Source organism: Mastomys coucha, unplaced genomic scaffold, assembly GCF_008632895.1.
Source record: "Mastomys coucha isolate ucsf_1 unplaced genomic scaffold, UCSF_Mcou_1 pScaffold6, whole genome shotgun sequence".
NCBI lineage: Eukaryota > Metazoa > Chordata > Mammalia > Rodentia > Muridae > Mastomys > Mastomys coucha.
Genome location: NW_022196912.1, coordinates 98,291,601 through 98,311,863, shown reverse-complemented (window position 1 = coordinate 98,311,863; position 20,263 = coordinate 98,291,601). Strand labels below are relative to the sequence as shown.

Sequence of the window (20,263 nt, the reverse complement as noted above, 5' to 3'; positions counted from 1 at the left end):
TTTTCTCCTGAGGCATTTGATTATCTTTCTTTCCATAAATCACTCTGCATTTGGCCCCACTGAGTCTCAATAAACAGATACAATAACGTGTGACTTCAATAGACAAGATTCAATAAAAGGCAAATTTAAAGACATTGCCCAGTAGTTAAATTCCATTCTCCACTGACTTGCAACCCCTGCCATTTTTGTATCTGAGGATTGATTTGCATAATTCCTACTCTGTCTTTGGAGTTATTTATGAAGATATTGGGTCACCTTGGACCCCAAACACCTCTCTCTGGATTTATGGGGGTTGGTCATAGCCATTTTTTTCAGGTGCAGTTGTATTTAACCCTTCCTGGCATGTGTTCCTGAATATAGTTGGCGTCTTGTTGGTCTGCCTTTCACAACAGGCAGCTGAAATATTATTTTAGTGGCAAACTTCAGGTGACAGAGGTTTACTTCTTGCCTTTCACTCAGCCATTGCATTGATTTCATCTCAGAAATATTAAATCATCTAAATGTAATTTATTTTCTTCCACCCGATCTGTGCTGTGCTCATGAATACTTTTTCATTTTTCTACCAAGTAACTGATCTCTATCAATTATCTTGAAATTTGACTGAGTTGAAGGCTTAAAGTTCCGTTTCTTCATTGTCTTGCCTTGTGTCTCAGGAAAGGTGGTCATTATCTTTAGAACAAAGCAACAGAAGTGGAGTTGGTCGGGGAGCCTGTTAGTGGTTTTGGATCGTGACCACTGGTGCAGAAATAACCTAGACACCCATGAAAATGCACTCATGCAGATTCCAGGGTCTCTCTCCAGACTTCCTCCATCAGAACCACAGGGGCCAGGCCCAGAGCCAGCATGATCCTACCACTTCCCAGGACACTCATAAGTTTGACGATGTTTGAGGATGACAGGTTCTCCTCATTCCAACCCCGAGGGCTCTGGCCTTGACTATCCAGCCCTTTTAATGTTCCCTGCCTGGATATCTCTGTCTCTTTGTGTGTCTGTGTCTGTGTTTGTCTGTCTGTCTGTCTGTCTCTCTCAGAGATGTATATGTATGTGTTTTGTGCGTGCCAATATTCTGTTTTATTCCTTTCTGGGAGGGTCTGTATCTCACTGAACCTGGAGCTACACTGGCAGCCGGCAACCCTCTTGTCTAAAAAATAATTCCAAAATTTCCTCCCTTCCTCTGCTCCTGGAAATGATGACTCTGAGACTAATTATTTAATAATAACTGCCCAGGCCCTAAGCTTCGACATGTTCTCTGATTTACTCATCATTCCTTTTATTCTATCCTGGGTTCATCTTCCTCCTGGTTTGCTACCTCTCATTCAGGCCTGGTCTGTTTCTTCCTCAGCATCGTCCTCAGGGATGCTCACTTGAATCTCTTGCCCTCTATTTCCCAGAATCTCTCTATCCCAGCTGCAAGCCCCACCTCCTCTTTTCTGCCTCAGCTCATTGGCCGTAAGCACTTGTTATTGACAGGTGATGCTTATAAGCGATTCTCTCTATACACTCTTGTTTTCAACCCCGTACAGTTCTGGGGTCTCAGGTGCTCATCCTGCCTCAGTATTTTACGTGGGTGCTGGGATCAGGACTCGGATCCTTATGGTTGTGCAGCGCTTACCCACTCGAAGCCATCTATCTCTCCAGTCATGCCTAGAAATCGCATGGCCCCAGGATTCTCTAGGCAGTCCGCCACTGGTTTGCCTCACTGTTTTACTTGGCTTCCTTCAAATCTTTCCTTGGTAGTTCTTTCAGCAATGATAAAGCTCAGCCGTCCAGTCTAAAACACAACAACCTTGCACCTGACTTTAATTTACTCAAGAGCAGGAAGCCCTAATGGTACCATTATCCATGTTATAGCTGGGGTGTTAAGTGGGGACAGACATGAAAGGAATCCTCGGGTGTGGGCTCCTGGGATGCGTTCAGTGTCATTACCTGAGCTGCTCAACCTTGTCCTAAGTGCTTCCGGCTCTGAGCTGCTCGGCAGTGCCCTTGTCATCAGGGCAGACTCCCAAGCAGAGACCTACTTCCATGTTTTCTTTGTTCAAGGAACATGATAGAGAAGAAGATGGCGATGCTGGGGTGGTGATTGAGAAATTCCGTCTCTATGTGGCAGGCATTGGAACAAGAGAGCTCACGTGTTATTGCTGGACACAGGGAACTTTTCTGAGTTATAGTAACAATCCTGTTTGTGTGCCCCTACTGTGCACAGAGTAGTGTGTTTGGCATCTCGTACAGACTGTCTGCACAACTCCCCCATCCACCCCGCCCCCAAAGCTTGAGCCACAGAGACAGCTGAGCTCACTTTTCTGTGAAAAAAGCAAAACAAAACAAAATGAAAAAACAGGGCTCAGAGAGGTGAAGGGACTTCCCCAGGTCCCACAGCTGGTTGACCATAACACCAAGACTCTAGAAATGGCACAGTCTAGGTCTGCTTCAGCAGGTTCTCCTCCTGTGGAGCTCCCCCAAGAGCTGAGGGAAAAAAATTGTTTTAGAAATCAGTTAATAAAGATGCATTCCTTATTTACGAGGCAGTATCCTGTGTGCTACACTAATGGGTTGCTTCTAGTATCAGATTGGCAAGCTGGAGTCAGGTGGTAATTGTAATTGAACCGGGATTCCATGATTTCTAGGCTTTTTACATTGAAATCTATTAAAATCACAGCACACTAGGGCGTTAGGGTAGGCTAGTGACACATCTGAGTGTGACCCATCTCTGAGTCTAGCGTGGTGGTGACACATCAAGAAGTTCCACTCAGCACCAGTTCTGTCGGTAGGATCTTTGTTCCCCAGTACCCTAGCCCTGCAGATGTGGCTGTGACTTTTTAATAACCATGCTACACGGTGAGTTCCCTCTTTGAAATCTAGCTGGAGGTATCTATTACCTAGCTTTTCCTCCTTGCTGGGAGAAAAATACGGAATGGAAGCTTCTTAGGGACCTCCAGCTTACTTTAGCTCCTGATTTGCAAGCGGATGCTCGGGCCATCATGGCAAGCGAGGCATGATAACATTTATGTTGTCTTGCTAATATGGCAGTAGTGCACAGGAGCCTGCTTGCCTACATCTTAGCAGTTCAGGGAACAGAGGGTGTGGGTGGAAACAGGACCAAGCTGTAATTTATCCCATCTGCTGCCCCACTGACCCACTTTATTGATAAAGGGTCTACATTTCCCCCAAGCAGTGCCCACTAGTGTTCAGTAACTCCAGGGTTGGGTAGAATGAGCCCTTCTCAATTCAAACCATAGTGGGGTGTAGCCGTGTCCAATAGGGGCTGTGTTAGAGTAAAGTCTGGGCTCTCTTCCTGCTCTGAAAAATCTACATTCTGCCATGTTTATTCCAGAGGGAGAAGGGGAAAGAGTGAAGTGGGTCTCAGGTTAGGTCTGCTTGCTAGTGGCTCTGACATGTCCTCTTTGTGGTCTCTCAGAGCTCCAGGCCTCCCTCATCAGCACCCAGCCCAGCCCTGCACTGTGGGCTCCCTTCCTCCCACACAGCAGCTTCAGAGTGAGGCTATCTGCCCAGACCAGATGTCTCAGAACAGAAAGGAAGAGTGCATTGTGGGATATCAGGGGATTATACCATGAGTTGGAGGAGCTGTTGATGGATGACTGGTGGGGCGGGCAGCCATGGAAGTCCTGGAAAATCTTTCTCCTCAGCCCCCTTCAGATCAACCTGCTGAGTGTGGCAGGTGGATTCAGATAACTATTTCTATCTTATGAAAATTTTCTTTGGAGGGCACAGAGGCCAGCATTCTCCGAGGCTCATGTGTTTTGTGCTTCAAACCGTGGCGGGGAAGAAAAAAAAAAAGCCAATAACTTGGCCTTCGGGCTTGCTGCCTTGTGTGGTGTCTGGCCCATCACTCAGTTGTCTCTGGCTGTTATCTTGCAGATCCTTGGATATGTGTGGGTGAGGGAGTAGCAGAGGAGGCTCAGTGCCCCAGAAACTTGATTTGTGGAGCAGGACCTGTGGGAGGGATCGATCGCTGGAGATAGCCTGCATTTGTCCTCACAGAGTTGGGCCTGTTTAAATATGTAAATGCCACTGGATCATGGTCATAGGTGGCAGTGTCCCTGCAAGGCTGGCTGGAGTGGGTGTTGGGAATCTTCTGGGATGCATATCCTGGACTTGCTGCCCCTGTTTCCTTTGCCCTTTTGCCTGCCCCTGTCCTCTCTGTTCTCAGAGGTCCTGGCTGTGCCCATTCTCCTCTCTAGCGTGCCACCATAGCTACCTGTGCCCTCTGAGATCTCACCCACTGAAATCTTCTTATACATGACACTAAGAGGTCCTTTTTATTTTATTTTATTTTACTTTCCTTCCTGTAGAAATAGTATTTGCGCAGGGAAAGCAGAGCTGTAGGTATGTCAGAAGGGGGGAGATCAGTCCTCTGTTATTTTAGTCCTCAAAGGGAGCTCAGTTTTTGTAGGCTTCCCTGGGATTTATACTCTTCCCCCAACTCTCCCCATGCCTTCCACTCACCAGTACAAGAGTATCTTTCCATGTCAACAGACTTGTTTCTATGGCAGCAATTTTAGGGCTGCATACTATTCTGGGTGTGCAGTCAGTATTCAGCTTGTTGAATGTTCAGTTTAGAATTTGTTCTCTATTAACACTGTTGTAACTATTTTCTTCTCACGGTTTTGTCTTTTTTTTTCTTAGCATATATTAATTGTACATAATAGTTTCATTATGGTACTTTACATAATATAATTCATTTTGATTGTGTGCCTCTCCCATTACCCTCTCTCGTCCCCCTTCTAACTCCCACTGGTCCATTTTCTCTTGCCAACTAGACCCCCTTCTCTTTCCTATTATTTATTCATTTTTATTTATATTTGATAACTCAATGAGGAGTTTAATTAGGGTTGCCTATTATGACCCCTTGCTAAGGTGTCATTTACAGGACCACGGGCACCTTCCAGTGGCTATCCCCTGAAGAAAACATCTCCTCCTTTCCCATTAGCTGCCCCTTGGGAGGGATGGGTTCCCATGAGCCCCTCCTCTACTCAGGGTGAAATGTTAATGAGCCCAGTCTTTGTATAATGTTTTATTATTTCCTGGAAACAGAACTGTGAGGTCACAGAGCCTGGTGCTGGTCACAGTGGGGTATGGCCTGTGCCAGGTGAGAGAGCTGGGGAAGGGGACTGCCCTGAGAGCCAAGCTGTGGCTCTGCCTCTTGCTATCTGGGACTTGGAGGAGACGGCTTGCTCTGGGCATCGTGTCCTCTTTGTGCAGCAGGAAGGGCACCTGACTGGGCAGGCCAACTCTTAAGACATAGATAAAGGGTTTGCATACGATATGACTGAAGAAACATTCTCCCACTATGGCTCTTTCTTCTTTCTAAGTATGCCTGGAAAAAGCAGGCTTATCATACAAGGAAGAAGAGTAGAGTGTGTGTGTGTTACGTGAGGAGGGGATATGTGTGTGGGGGGGTGTCAGAGGATACATCTCAAGGCCAGTCAGGTTTAAATGAGCACAGAAGGAATGAATTCCTGTCTCCAGGGATACAGAAGAGCTTCTGTAGAGGTGTGTAGAGAAGTCATAATAGCAATGGTTCCTGGCGTAGGTTATAGATCTGGAATGTTCCATGAGTTTCCTCTATGTGAGCTATTTCAATCTCACGGAAGGGTTGTGAGATAGAAACTAGGGTCATCTCCATCTTCTAGATGAGGACTGGAAAGAAGAGGGGTTAATAACTCTCCTGGAGTCATGTAGGGAGGAAGTGGAGAGGTTCCTTTGCTTGCAGCTGTGAATTTCCTCCCATCCCCGGTAATGATGTGTTCCATGTGGACCTTGCGAGTGCTCCACAAAGCTTCCTCTCCTATTGTGTGGTCGCCGTCTGCCTGTGTGTGTGTGTGTGTGTGTGTGTGTGTGTGTGTGTGTCTTCTCAGGCTACACAGTGTACCATCTCAGGCAGGGACCAAGTCCTAGGACATGTTACCAAATCCCTTGTACAGGGCTATCCCAAATCCCTTGTACAGGGCTATCCCAAACCCTTGATGAGTGGCTGGAGAAGGGAGCATGCCAGGACAGGAGACAGGTCACCTTGTCCAGAGCAGAGTGTGTAGTAGTGTGGATCAGGTATCTATGGAAGGAGGGCTTACAGGGCACCAGACTGGGCTCATCTGAAGGGTGACTACACTATTAAACTGGGGACATGTTTAGAAAAGTTAATCTATAAGATGATTCAGGTGAGATGCCTGGAGCGCAGGCTAAGAGGGGCTTTTCTAGTCATGTATAAGGAGATGAGAAGAAGCCTGGATAGTCCTGAGAGCAGGAACAAATGAATTAGACAAACAATGCAGGCCTCATGACAGGAAATGCACAGGATGGTGGGGACGGCTCAGTTGGTAAAGCATTTGCCTCGAAATCATGAGGACCCGAGTTTTATTCCCAGAGCCCATATGAAAAAGGCTGGGTGTGGTACCCAAGCTTGAAATCCTAGTGCTGGAGAGGCAGAGACAGGCAGCTATCTGGGGCTTGCTGGGTAGCAAGCCTAGCCTGTTTAGCAAGTTTCAGGCCAGTGAAAGACCCTGTCCCTTCAAATGAGTGGATGGTGCTTAGAAGTGATGGTAGATGTTGTCTTCTGGCCTCCAAAGAGGAAGAGGGAGGGGGAGTGGAGGGGGAAGGGAAAAGAGACAGAGAGATAGAGACAAATAGAGATAGAGGAGGGGGAAAAAAGAAAGAGAAGAGAGAGAGAGAGGAGACCCTGCAGATCTTGGCTGTGGTTGGGAGCAGGAGGGTTGCCTGTGAGTGGAGAGCAAGGCATCGATGACTCCTGACATCTTGGGCTTGCTACGCTGAGATGTGAAGGGAGGCTTAAGTGGAACATTTGGAAAGAAGGACATTTGGAGAGCGATGGAACCTTGCCAGGAAAGCCGGGAAGTGTCAGAAGGCCCAGGCAGGAAGTAAAACAAACAGAAGCAATGGACTTTTGTCTCCCTAAAGGGGCTTAGGAGTCTCATAGGTGGCTTAGGAGTCACGAAAAGTCTGCTCTGTACCTGGTGCAGCATTTCTTAGGCTGGCCTAGCAGGCGTCCAGAGATCCCCAGAGAGGAGACACCCACCAGCTTCCAAGAAGGCGAGAGCTGCCACCATGGTAACTGGCTCTGATTCTTGACTTTTCTCTTTATTTTCCCCAGGAATGCTGACCATTGTATTTATTAGTTAAATTATTTTTGTATAACTTGATTATATTGTATTCTTTATTTAAAGAATTACTTAATGACATGGTAACATGGGCCTCCCTAGAAATGAGGCCTCAGACACTGCCTTAGACATAATGGTTGAGCCAGGCAGTGGTGGCACATGCCTTTAATCCCAGCATTTGATGGGCAGAGTCAGGCAGATTTCTGAGTTCGAGGCCAGCCTGATCTACAGCGTGAGTTCAGGACAGCCAGAGCTATACAGAGAAACCCTGTTTTTGAGAGGATGGTTGAAGATGGTTCAGAAGTCAAGAGCCCAGGATCTGAAACCTTGCCACATCATTTCCTAGCTGTGACCTTGAACACATCCAAACTAATAACATTGATACAAGCGCTAGAGTTTCTAGGAAGGCTGAATAAGAGAGTGTGGAAAAGTATCAGCTCATTGCCCACTTCATGGATATTGTCAATAGATATTTATTTTCCTTATACACACTGAGAAGGGCACTTCATACCCCAGGGGAATCCCTGGTTGTGTTCTGTGCACCAGCTTTTGGAGTTGTTAGATCTAGGGATGCAGCCTGTAGAACTGAGTGAATTGGCAAAAATGGCTAGTGTGGATCCCATGCCGGGGGCAGGCCCCAAATGTGCCCTCCATGATCTTAGACGGACACAGGCCTCACCCTGTCTCTGTGGCATGCAGACTCATCATCTCCATTTTACAGACAAGGAAACTAAGGCTTGGATGAAGTCACTTCCCCTAAGTCAGGGGGCAAACTGCCAGCATTCCGTTGGCATGTTTCTCAGTAGGGCAGGAAACTACACGATTTGGTTTAGAGGCTGTCTGTATCTCTCTTCTGGGGGCTCAGAAGCAAGTTACATAGTATCTTGAAATGAAAGACTTGTATCAGCTCCCTCTTCTTCCTGTTACTAACTAGGAGCCATATTCACATATAATAAATTCCTGAAGAAGCAGGATAGCTGCCCTTGGTTACAACTAGGCTCAGTGGTTACTAGGTCCTGGGTCTAGACTCACACAAAGGACAATGCCAGGCCTTGAGATGTCTGTCTGTAAAAAGGCAGGATGTCAGCTGTGTGTGGCAGTATATACCTTTGATCTTAGTACTTGGGAGTCGAATGCAAGGAAATCATGAGTTCAAGGCCAGCTTTTGCTACAACATAATGAGTTCAAGGCTAGCCTATGTTACATGAGACCTTATTGCAAAAAAGGAAAAAAAAAAAAAACCCTACAAGAATGCCAGGATATTTCAACTTAGCACTCCCCCAGCTCCTGACATCACAGGAGTGCAGCTGTCGGCCTTGCTGGGTGGGAGGGGAGATGGGTGTCAGCAGCTCCTGGGCGTGTATGTTGTGGCTAGGAGCATATATCATTTTTCTATCATAGCTTAGAGGGTAAGAGATTCAGGGGGCACACAGACCTTTCAAGGCTGAGAGAAAACAGTCAGGTGAAACTAGAATGGAGAGGACTTAGAAGGGATCAGATCCAGGTTCAATATTTTTACAATGTGGTTTGTCCAAGGATGTGTAGAGGGTTTATAAAAGAGCTAGAACTGGATCCCAGAGCTTCTGGAGGCAACCAGCTCACCTGGAGTCCAGCCTTTGAGGCCCACCCTAGGGTGGAAGCCTTGGGCTTGCCAGAGAGGGGCTCCTTGCCGCTTACACAACTGCAGATGCAAACGTAGCAGGTGCTGGATGAATAAAGATTCATCTTCTTTTCTTTTGGGTCCTGTGGAGCCGTTGTTGGCTGGTAAAGAAAGCCCTGCCATTTAAAATGGTCCTTAAGGACGAACAAGCCCACCCTGAGGTGCATCTCCCCTGGGTTTTTGGTTGTTTTGTGTTGTTTTTGTTTTTGTTTGCCTCAATCTTAGTTTATCCTAGAGTCACACAGGACTTTTCTCACTTTGCTCCCTACTTGGGCAATGGGGTGGGGGCCCTCCTCCCCACACCCTAGATGGCACTGCGAAGAGGACAAAGAGAGATGCTGACCAGGTATGTAGAGCTCTAAAAATCTATCATCCAACCTGGTAGTGCATGGTTCTTCTGACCAAATGGTATGCGTGAGGCCCTGTAGGCTGTGGGTTCCCACTCCGAAGAAGTGAACAGGAGAGAGCATGATGACATTGTGATTCTTAAGGTCCCCACAGGAGAAAAGCAGGGCAGGGCACAGACCTCAGCTACCTTTCCCACTCTGCATCCTCCTGCATCTGCTTCTTCCTGTCAAATGTCCAGTTTGCAGAATGAAGGCCCCTGGGAAAAGCAAGCTATGGAGGTCAGCCCCAGGCACTGGGAGAGCCAGGGACAGGAATGACAAGCAGAAAAACACATGGCAGCTGTACTCTGCAAAGGCAGACAGACAGGCCTGGGTTTGAATCCTGACTTTGCCAATTTGGGGAGTCATTTATCCTTTCCCACCCTTGGGTTCCCTACCTGTAAAAATGGGATCCAGGGCTTGTAACTGTAGGGATTGGAGGCTGCCTGTCTGAATGCAGTTACGATGCCCTCCGGCCAGCAGCAGATGCCGGGTGCTGTGATTTGTGTCCTAGTTGGAGGAGTTGAGCTGTAGAGGGAAGGGGCTGCGTGTCTGTGCCATGGGCAGACGCTGGGAATGCGATGCGCCTTGTGGCTCCCAAGGCCTCGGCTTTGTCTCTTGGACACTCATCCTGTAATTGCTTTCAGTCGCTGCTTTCAGTCTCTGGGAACCACTGGCTCAGATACCCACTGCGTGCTCCAAGTTGGGCTGATGAAAATGTGCCAGAGTCATTAAGTTATCAGTAGGGAAGGCTGCCGCTTCTCCCCGGCAGGAAGAATTCTGCTGTCTGCTGTAGCCGGCTTTGTTCACAGAAATTGCCACCCCCTCAACCCCCCTCCACCCAGCCACAGATGACGACAATTGGAGTAGGGTAGGGGGATAGGGGACATGCTGTCCCTGCTCTGGGACAACACTGATGGCATTCGTAACTCTAGCCTGGAGGTCCCATGTGGAGAACCGAGCTCTGGACTGGGAATGTGGGCAAAGCTATTTCTGCAGCTTGACAGATGGATCTGCCCCAGGGGGAAGGAGAGAGAGGGAGGCAAGCTGGACTTCCCTTGTCACAGCCATTGCTCTCCACATGCACTGTGCCAGGAACACAAAATCCAGGTACCTGCTTGCCAAGGTGAAAAGAAGGACCTTAGACTGAACGCAGATGGGGATGACTGGTCCCAGGGGTGATGGCTACAGAGGCACATGACGTAGAGCAGTGGGCCCTGGGGAAGGAGACTATAGAGGGAAGCTGGGGGTTCAGCCCTCTCTGCATGCTTCAGCAGTCTTGGGGCTTAGTCTGATTCCCTGCGACAGCTCCTTCCAGAGCAGGATTGCCGACTTGATGAGAGGGGAGCAGATGGTGACAATACTTTATTTTCAGAATGTTATTTTTCTCTTTACCTTCTTTCCTACCCTACCCCATTACCCCAGACTTTGGAGGACAAACAGCCAGCTCCCTCCCTGTTGGGGTTTATTGTCTTTGCTGAGCCCCTCTGATGGCAGTGGGGGATGATGACAGCTGACGGTGACTGAGACTTACCATGGATCCACTTTTAATTGTTGTCTTACATCTTTCTCCTCTTGGGGAGGTATTCGTGCTGTCGCAGTGAGCCCATTCCAGAGAGGGTATGCAGGTGCAGAGAGGCTTAGCAGCTTATGGAGCTCACACAGTCAGCAGTTTCAGGCAGAGTTTGAACCCACCCAGTTCAGATGTGGACTATTCAGATGCCAGCGCAGTTCCCCCTTCTCCAATGACAAAACCGACCAAGGCCAGCACAGCTGATCACACTGGCACAATGACCAGTGAATTGCCCTAGGCAGACTTCCAGGAATCCACTCTTGACTCAGCCATGCGCTTGGGGCCTAGGATCACCCTGGTGGATTTAAAGCTTTCAACTGGAGTAATTCCCACATCTCCACTACCAGATTCCCAGAGCAAGGTAAGATCCAGAGAGGCTGGAGGGAAAGAGAGCTCAGTTGGTGAACTACTTGCCCTGCAAGTATAAGGATCTGAATTTGGTCCCTGGAACCCATGTAAAAAGCTAGGTGTGGTAGTGTGTGCTTATAATAGGAGCACTGAAGATATACAGACAGGTGTTCCTGGGGCTCATTGGCCAGCTAGTCTACCCTATGGTGAGCTCCAGGACATAGAGAGCACACACAACTCACACACACAACGCATGCACACATGCTCTCGCACACACATGCGCAGGAAGTATTTCAAGATGGTAGCCACAGAATGTGAAACCCAGTATGAAACTCTTTCTGATTGTCCAGATCAATTGCCTATGCAGTTGGCTTTTAGTGTCTGGAGTGACTGGAAAGTAGGATTAAACACAGGGGTTCAGTGTCCTCTCTAGTTTGCCTACAGCAGTCAACCCAGGATTTTTAAAGCATGTCTTCCCATCAAAACATCGCACTCTGATTCCATTGCAGTTCCATCAGAATAAATCATGGACTCTCGACCTCCTCTCTCACCCTGTGATGATGTCATTTGGAAGACTAGATCTTAGCAACAGTAGCTTGTTTAGAGCTCAGGGTCTTCTCCATTAACTCCAGTTCCTCCTGACTCACCTTTCAAGCTGCCCTCCCCAGCTGCCTCCCTTCAGCCTGGGACCTGCTCACAGACTACCCTGTTAACTCATTCCATCCCTCTCCTTTGGAGCTATAGTCCCCGTCCTCACTAGCTGCCCTGTCTTCTGCTGGATGTAGTAGTCTATTAGCCTTTGCTACATCCTTATTTCCTGGAGCATGCCAAACATCTGCGGCTTTCTCTCAGCTTCCAGAAGGTCATGGATTATCTTCTTGCTGTGGTGGCCTCCCAAGAGCCATATGCAATGGTCCCCTCTTGGTCTCCATCTCTTGGCTGTACTTAGTGCCTCTGCCTCTAAGCCTGAGTCTGCTCACCTTTAAGATCTCTGTATTTGTTACTTTTCTGTTGCTGTGGTACAAACACCATGAGCAAGGAAACCAATAGATGTAGCTTGTCTTTTGCTACTTTGTGCGTTTTCCCTTTATCTACCCTTTCAACCCCTTGACACTAGACAAGGGGTGGGGGAAGGAAAGAGATCCCTGAGTAAAGTCATGGGGCAGAAAGGGGACAACATTATTGTTAGACAACTTCTTGCTGATTAGTGTGGGGAGTTCCTTGGAGCAAGTTTGATTTTTTGCCGTCAGGATACCTAATTTCTTCTTCTTTGCCCATGATACTTAACAAACTGTGGCCAACAACCAACACCCCACCCTGCCTCTCAGGTTCCTAGCATTTATATGCTCCCTGAAAAGTCCCCAGAGTGTCAAACATCACACAATCACTGAAACTATCCACAACTGGCAAAATCCTTCCCCTGCTAGAGCATGAGGCATATCATAAGGAGCTGCTGTAGACATCTGAAGCAGCCCCCCCATCCCACACCTGGGATTAAAACAAAAACAGTCTTGTAATATTCCTGTTTGTTTTCTTTAAAGGAAACCAAAATTCCAAAACTCTCACTATAGATAGAAGCAAGAATTTATTTAGGCTTTTAGTTTCAGAGGTTTAAGAGCATATCTTGGCTGGGAATCATGGGAGCAGGCAGAAGGAAGAGGCAAGAACTCAAATCTTGAACCACAAGCAGGAAGCAGAGAGTGAACTTGAAATGACTTGAAGCTTTTAAACCTCAAAGTCCACCTCCTATCCCCAGTGACATTTCCCCCAGTAAGTCCATACGTCCTCAGCCTCCCAAACTGCCCTGCCAGCTGGGGACCAAGTGTCTGAATGCCCCAGACCACAGTGGGGGACATTTCTCATTTAACCTGCCACCGTGGGACTGTGAGCTGCCCTGAATATACATGTTTGCTTGTTGCGCTCAGAGTCCCAGCTGGGGCCTCCGTGCTTCTGTCCTGAGACCCTCCTCCTGTGGAATATGCTTCTGGCTCTCACATGAGTCTTTGTTAACTAATTTTAAAAAAGGAATCTCAAGTTTCCACCTCTGTCCATCCTCTCATGGTTTTCCTTGCTGTACCTCAACACTCGTGACTTCCACGGTATTGCCACCGTGCCTGAGCCCAGCCACATCTCTCTCCATAAGAATGGAAGTTCCCTAGGCTGAACCATTTTATTTCTTCCTTAAATCTGATTTTTCTCCTATATCCTAACAGCTCACCCAAATCAGGGATCTGTGCGTCTTACTCACTTCCCTTAGCTGACATCCAAGTGCCTATGCAGTCAGACCCCCATGCTGACCACTGCGGATGTGGTGTGTTCATGTGTGTGTGAATGTACAGGGTCTGTCTCCTCACTGGCTGCCTGTAGGAGTGATGGGGATTAGTCCTTGGAAGGTGAACACCGGGGTCCTGATGATTGGCAGGACCTCCCTGGGGAAGGGCATTAGAACTAAGAGCTGAAGGATGATTAGATGCTCATCAGGCAAACTGGGGGTGGGGAGTAGACTATGCAGAGGGACGAGCATGCTCAAAGGCTCTGTGGTAAGGAGAAAAGTGCTTAAGAAATACACAGGAAGGCAAGAAGGAGGCAGGGCCTGGTGCCAGATGAAGCCAGGTCTGGTCAGTGCACCTCAGAGACAGCCATCTTAGTTGGTACCACATTACATTCTTACTCTGCTTTCTACCAGATTCTGTCTTGAACCCCTCTCCCCATGATTCATTTCCACCCATAAGGCCATTTTTCCCCACCCACCAGCAAGGCAAATAGTGTCCTGCCGTCTTCAGATTCATCCTGTAAGTGGTATGTCTTCAGATTCATCCTGTAAGTGGTACGCTAACATATGGACCAGGTTAAGTCGATCCTCTAGGTTAACTGCTTCCCTTCATCCCTCACTGTCAGGGTGGAGTCAAGCCCAGTGCCTTTCTTGTTAGCTCCCTCCACCCTACCCCCCCCCCCCCCCCTTCTTTGCTGCAGCTTTCTCAAATGGCTCCCAGTACCAAATGGCTATGCTCTGGAGCCGCAGGTGAATCTTGCTCATCTCATGCTCTCCTGCAAGGGGTTCTTACTCTAGGAATCCATTCTCTCTCAGCTTGAGCTGTCTGCTGCCTGTCTCCAATACCCATCTCAGCCATGCTTGCTCACACAGCCATTCCTATCTCTCCTTTATAGGCACATCTCTTTGACTAGACCAAGAGCTACTTGGAAGAGGGCCCCTTGGGCCCCTTGTCTTCATCTTTTTTCACTGCCACCACGCTAGCAGGTATTAGCATTTAATTAGTATACTGTTGAAGGTCTAGTGATGGAGGATAAACACTGTTCAAATGAGCAACAAAAGACGAGGCTCCATCCTCAGGCACTTTACAAGAGAGTCAGGCTTCCAGGACCACTTCCCTGAGCTGCCTGGATCGGGATCTTCTAGTGACCAATCGCATGGCTCAAGGGAAGCTCCACCCTACCCCCCGACCCCCCCCACACACATACTCTAGGGAGGGAGATAGACCAGGTTGGTTAGAGTCAGGCCTAAATCTTCTCAAGTTTTAGAACTAAGAGCTTTCAGGATGATGTGGGTTCCCTGGTTTGTCGAGCAGGTGGTTGAGCATCCCCCACAATCCCCACTGCTGCCGATTCGGGGGCTGGTGGGGGAGCTCCTGAGAATTTGCTTCTGTAACAAGTTCCCAAGTGAGGCTGGTAGTGCTTGTCTGGGAAGCACCTGTTGAGAATCTCTGTGCTCCAGCAAAAGAATTCATTCTACGGAGAACTACCCTCTACCGTGTTAGGAGACGGATGGCTTCACTTGGGTTTGGCTTTGTAGGTTTTAAGAGCCATTAGTGTGAAATTAGTGTTTGTCTTAGTTTAGGGTTTCCATGGTTGTGAAGAGACACCATGAACACAGCAACTCTTTTAAAGGACAACATTTAATTGGGGCTGGCTTTCAGTTTCAGATTTTCAGTCCCTTATCATCATGGCAGGAATCATGGCATTGTGCAGACAGATCATGGTACTGGAGAAGGCGCTGAGAGTTCTACATCTTGATCTGCAGGCAGCAGGAGCTATACCACACTTGGGCATAGCTTGAACATAGGGACCTCAAAGCATTTCCTCCAGCAAGGCCACACCATCTAATAGTGCCCCTTCCTACAGGCTAAACATTCAAACACATGAGTCTATGGGGGCCATCTGTATGCAAACCACCGCAGTGTGGAAATATGGATGAGATACTACAGGCTTGTCTCCACTCCTGGCTCTCGTCTCTCCCACAGCGTCTCTATGTCTTTTCACCAGCCAATCAACAAATATGTTTTGTAGAATGTGCATGGCAGCAGATGGGACAGAGCTGTGGATATCAGTAAGTCAGTAGGGAAGCGCCCTGAAGGGCAGACTGCAGGCATAGATGGGATCATTACTCAAGTCCTGGGGAGGAGCACCTGCCCTGAAGGGTGGGGAGTTCTCATCCCTGAAGTCCCAGGACAGGCTTCTGGAGTATACTCTTAGTGGATGGTTAGTCTGGGTGACAGTTAAGATCCTGAAATTCTACGATTAAGTAAAAAAAAAAAAAAAAAAAAAAAAAAAAAAAAAAAAGCACTGGTTGACCTATCGATGCACATAGAGCTCCCTTAGGATTGTGGGTGGATCTGCGGAGGGTCCAGGCTGCCTTGTGCAAACACTGAAAGCATCTCTAGTTTGAATCACCATACATCCTCATCAACGATGCGTTTGGTGACTAAGTGGATTCACATTCAATGGCCCTGTAATTTGTTACTTATTGAACTCAGATCATTTAAAAGGTTAAATAGAAAAAGCCACAAGCAGGCAGAGAGTGGATCTCAAGGGCCTCCTCAGGGCCTGCTTCCTAAGTCACATGGAACTGAGATGCAAGGCACCATTTTAGTTTGGTTTGAGGTAGGGGAGGAGGGAGGGAGGGAGAAAGAGAGGGAGACCTTGAATTTATAGCTGCTAGGGTCCCCGTTTGAATTTTAGACACTCATCAAGGATGCCCAACCAATGCCAGATTCTACAGAACAGGTTGAGGGAGGGATCAAACTTTTTCTTTGAGAGGGTCCAGCCCTTAAGATGTGACAAACAAGGCTGACATCTCCTGCCCATTAGTTACCATTTATTGAACAGCTATTGTGTTAGCCTCAGGAAGATTCTTTACTAATTAACCTTCAAAATGAGTATTTATTATCTTCATTTCTAGGGGATAGGCACCCAGAAACAGTACATATCTTGTCCAGGTTCACCTAGCAAAACTTCTTTAACTCAGTTTTGGAAGTTGATACAACTATAAAATCGAGCTGTGATAGAGAGAGTTCAAAAGTTAAAGCTCTATGTGTCTTGAGTTCAGATGCGGCTTTATCAAGTTGAAGCCAGCAATGTATCAGTTGACTAATATACTCTGACCAAATGGAGCATGTGCTAGGAATGCAGGAATGGTTCCATAATAGAAAATACTAGGAAACCAACCTAATTCACCATATTCGTAAACTAAAGAAAGGCCAACTATTAGCAGACGCTTAAAGGGAAGTCGATAAAAACTTTCCTAGAATAAGATTCTAAGTCAGGAGTAATAGGGACTTCTTAAATTTAATAAAGGCTGAAAATTAGCAACCAAGTCACTCAAAGCAGCGAGACACTAGATCCAGGTTCATAAAAGTAGGAGATGCCCAGTTCTGCCATTTGAAACTTGTCCTGGCTATTACTCAAAATGCATTATGCTAATTAGAAGTAGTCACTTGAATAAGGAAGAGAAGAGATGGTGGTATCTAATGTTGCCAATCCCAGGAGAATCTGAGGAAGAGACCAGCTCTGAGAAGGAAGGTCCTTGTGGTAGTGCCTAACAGCGCTTCTCCTTATAGTGATGGCCATGGCCACTGAACTGGAGCGTGAGCACAGGTTTGATCCTCATGAAGCATTTATGGTCTCTGGTGACAGTGATCTGGGAGACAGCCCCTCAGAGCCAGTCTACCCCCACCCTCCCAGAGCTCCAGCAAAGTCCACCTGGCTCGATGAGCATTTGGGACCAGAGTTTCACTTTGAAGACCCAAAAGCTCTTCTTGATAATCCCACCCTCAAAGCCTGAGGTCTGGGCTGAGTGTGTGGGAGGTGCGTTTGGTGGACTGCCCCCGAGGTCACTTTGCCTGCCTTTGCTCTCTAGGTCCGGAGCAGCTGGAGTACCGAGTGACCCCCTTTCTTCTTTCCTCTAAGATGCCATTTTAGTATTATCAGTTGTCTTTTGTCTCAAATTGTCTCATTTGAGAGAGGCCTGGGTGCCAGAGGCTAATTGGAGCATTGAGGTCACCAGCTCTTGGCCATGACAAGCCCCCAGGATGCCTCAGTCTCATTGTGTTCGTGGTGAGGGTAGAGCACATTTTCCTGGCATAAATCGTGGGGTGATACATGGAGAGTCTTACCCAATGGAAACTTTCATGCTTCCTACAGACTCAACCACAGGGCAGCAGATAGGTCATTGCTGAGGAATCTAAGAGACCTGGGTTCTGGTGGCTCTTCTGCTGCTGTGTGTTCCATGCACGTCACTGTGTGTTACTGGGCCTCCTTTGCCTCATTGGTGACCTGAAATGTTGGACTGGATAGGCTTCCAGTGATAATTGGATTCAAAGCTATGACGCTAATCCCCATTTCTGTGTGCTCAGCGCCACTTGCAGGGTCCTGTGCAGGGCTGGGAGTATGGCTTAGTGAACTTGCCATAGCATCCCTAGCTTAGTGAACTTGCCTAGCATCCCTAGCTCCATAGCAAACACCCAGTCAAACAGTGTTTGCCTAAGCACTCCGTGCTGTATGGCCAATAAGGTAAGTACTGTTATCATTCCCATTTTATCTCTAAAGCAACAGAGGCACTGAGCAGTTAGTTCACTGACCTGCCTAGGGTTTCTGCAGGCAGAAAATAGTGGTGTCTTAGTCTTTGCATTCTTACACCTCTTTTGTGTCCATTAGCCATGTGGTTTACAGTGGTATGGGTCTTCAGGGGAAGCCTGGTTCTGGTATAGACAACTGGGGACCATTGCCCTGGAGTATGAGAGAGGGACCAAGGAAAGAAGTTGCTGACATTGTCCTTCATCATGTCTTCTCTTTGCTTCTCTAGTCTGTGGCAAGCGCTACAAGAACCGGCCAGGACTCAGCTACCACTACGCTCATACTCACCTGGCCAGCGAGGAGGGAGATGAAGCCCAAGACCAGGAGACCCGATCCCCACCCAACCACAGAAACGAGAACCATAGACGTGAGTTTCCGCTTGTAAGGTCAGGGCGTGAGGGATGGAGCAGGTAGCACAGAGAACAATCTCTTTCTCTCCACTCTGGCATCTGGCAGTAAAAACCCATGATGGGTCCCAGAGGTCTACAAGAGAGGACTCCTAAGCTCAGCCAGCCACCTCACCTACGGCTGAGCTGAGCCACCAGCTAAGAGTAAGCAGGTCAGAACGCACGTGGTCAGCCTTGTCTCCTGAGAGAGGCAGGCTGATTCGTGAGTGTCCAGCAGAAGGGGAGTGTCCTCACTAGTGTCAGAGGCTAGACCTGTCCACCTTTTTCCTCAGCTTCAGGAGGTCCCGCTCACAGCTGTTGAGACTGACCGATGTTTGTTGATGGGTTGCTATGGTTTTCCTATATGGGTCACTCCTTAGGGTACAGAGCATACCAGCTCTTGATGGATATGTCACTTGGGATGACACTTGGCTCTGAAGACCCAAAGTGATCCCGCAGATCTGTGTGTCTATTCTTTCTCTCCTTCCTCAATTTCTAGTTATGAAGTAGGCATTAAAGCAGAGCAGAGCTTAGCATGTACCACTTGACTGGCTCTCTACCATCTATTATTGTTGCTGGGCTGACAGAAACCTCAAAGCAAGATGTGGTCATGGAGTCTGTTAAGCTTGCTTCAAGATCTGGGTCTTATTGGTGATGACTGGAGGGAAGGGTATTTGTGGATGTATGGTGTGGGCTTTGCTTTCTTTATACAATTTGTTGGTATGTATTTTTTAATTTTTTTGAGATGTAGTTTATTATTTCATGTATATGAGCACTTTGCCTGCATGCATGTGTGTACACTACATGCATATACAGTGCCTACTGATATCAGAAGAGTGTGTTGGATCTCCTGAGACTAAAGAGACAGATGATGTTTGAGAGCCACCATGTAGGTACTGGGAATTGAACCTGGTTCCTCTAGAAGAGCATTAAGTGCTTTCAACCACTGATTCACCTCTCTAAGCCCTGGTGTGTGTGTGTGTGTGTGTGTGTGTGTGTGTGTGTGTGTGTGTCTTAAAATAAACCAAGAATCTGACTTTTAAAAGTATCCAGACTCTAAATTTAAAGTTGACTCCCGTGTGGTTGAGTCTGTCAGCTTAACTGACTGATACCAGATGGGCACTGTCACCAAGTATTTGAAATCACAGACACACCCTTGTCCAAGACCTGTGTTTGGATTTGTGTGTGCTTCTTAGTCTACATCCCATGTTCGCTGGTAGTGCTGACTTCTTCATTAGTGTGCTATGGTTAACACAGCCAAATAGCTCAGGCCTGGAGTCTTAAAGTAGAGAAATTAGTTTTTCATAGTTCTGGGGGCTTGAAAACCCAAGGTTGGTTTCCTGAACTCCTCTCCTTGGCTTATAGATGGCTGTCCCCTGGCATCTCTGCCCTTTCTCTCTGTACACATATGTTCTGGGGTATTGGGGTTTTATAAGGTCACCAGGCAGACTGGATAGCACTCACCCTAATAGTCTCTCTGTCTGTCTGTCTCTCTCTCTGTCTCTGTCTCTGTCTCTCTGTCTCTCTCTGTCTCTCTGTCTCTCTCTGTCTCTGTCTCTCTCTGCCTCTCTGTCTCTCTCTCTCTCTCTCTCTCTCTCTGTGTGTGCCTGTTTGTCTGAATGTCTGTCACACTTGCATATATTCTCAGTTGGTTTTCACTTTACTTTTTGAGACTGAGTCTCTCACTGAATATGAAAGTCACTGATTTGGTGACCCTGGCTGTGAAGATTGCCAGAGGTCACCTGTCTCTGCCTCCTGAGCTCTAGGATTATAGGTGTGTGTAGCTATTTCCATCTTTTTACATAGGTTCTGGGGGGTGTCTATACTCAGGTTATCATGTCCACCTTACCAGCTGAGCTGTCTCCCAAGCTCTAGTGGTCTCATTTTACCTTTACTTAGTTTATTTC

The 20,263-nt window shown here is 47.6% G+C and overlaps 1 protein-coding gene across 4 annotated transcripts in view; it reads left to right on the top strand.

Moving 5' to 3' along the window:
• Dpf3 (double PHD fingers 3) overlaps positions 1-20,263 on the top strand; it is a 285,974-nt gene that overhangs the window by 180,133 nt on the left and 85,578 nt on the right. For all 4 annotated transcript variants that reach the window (XM_031357677.1, XM_031357681.1, XM_031357678.1 and 1 more), the window contains exon 7: positions 18,200-18,337. In XM_031357677.1, coding sequence (XP_031213537.1) covers positions 18,200-18,337 — 138 coding nt within the window. The remainder of the gene's footprint in view (positions 1-18,199; positions 18,338-20,263) is intronic.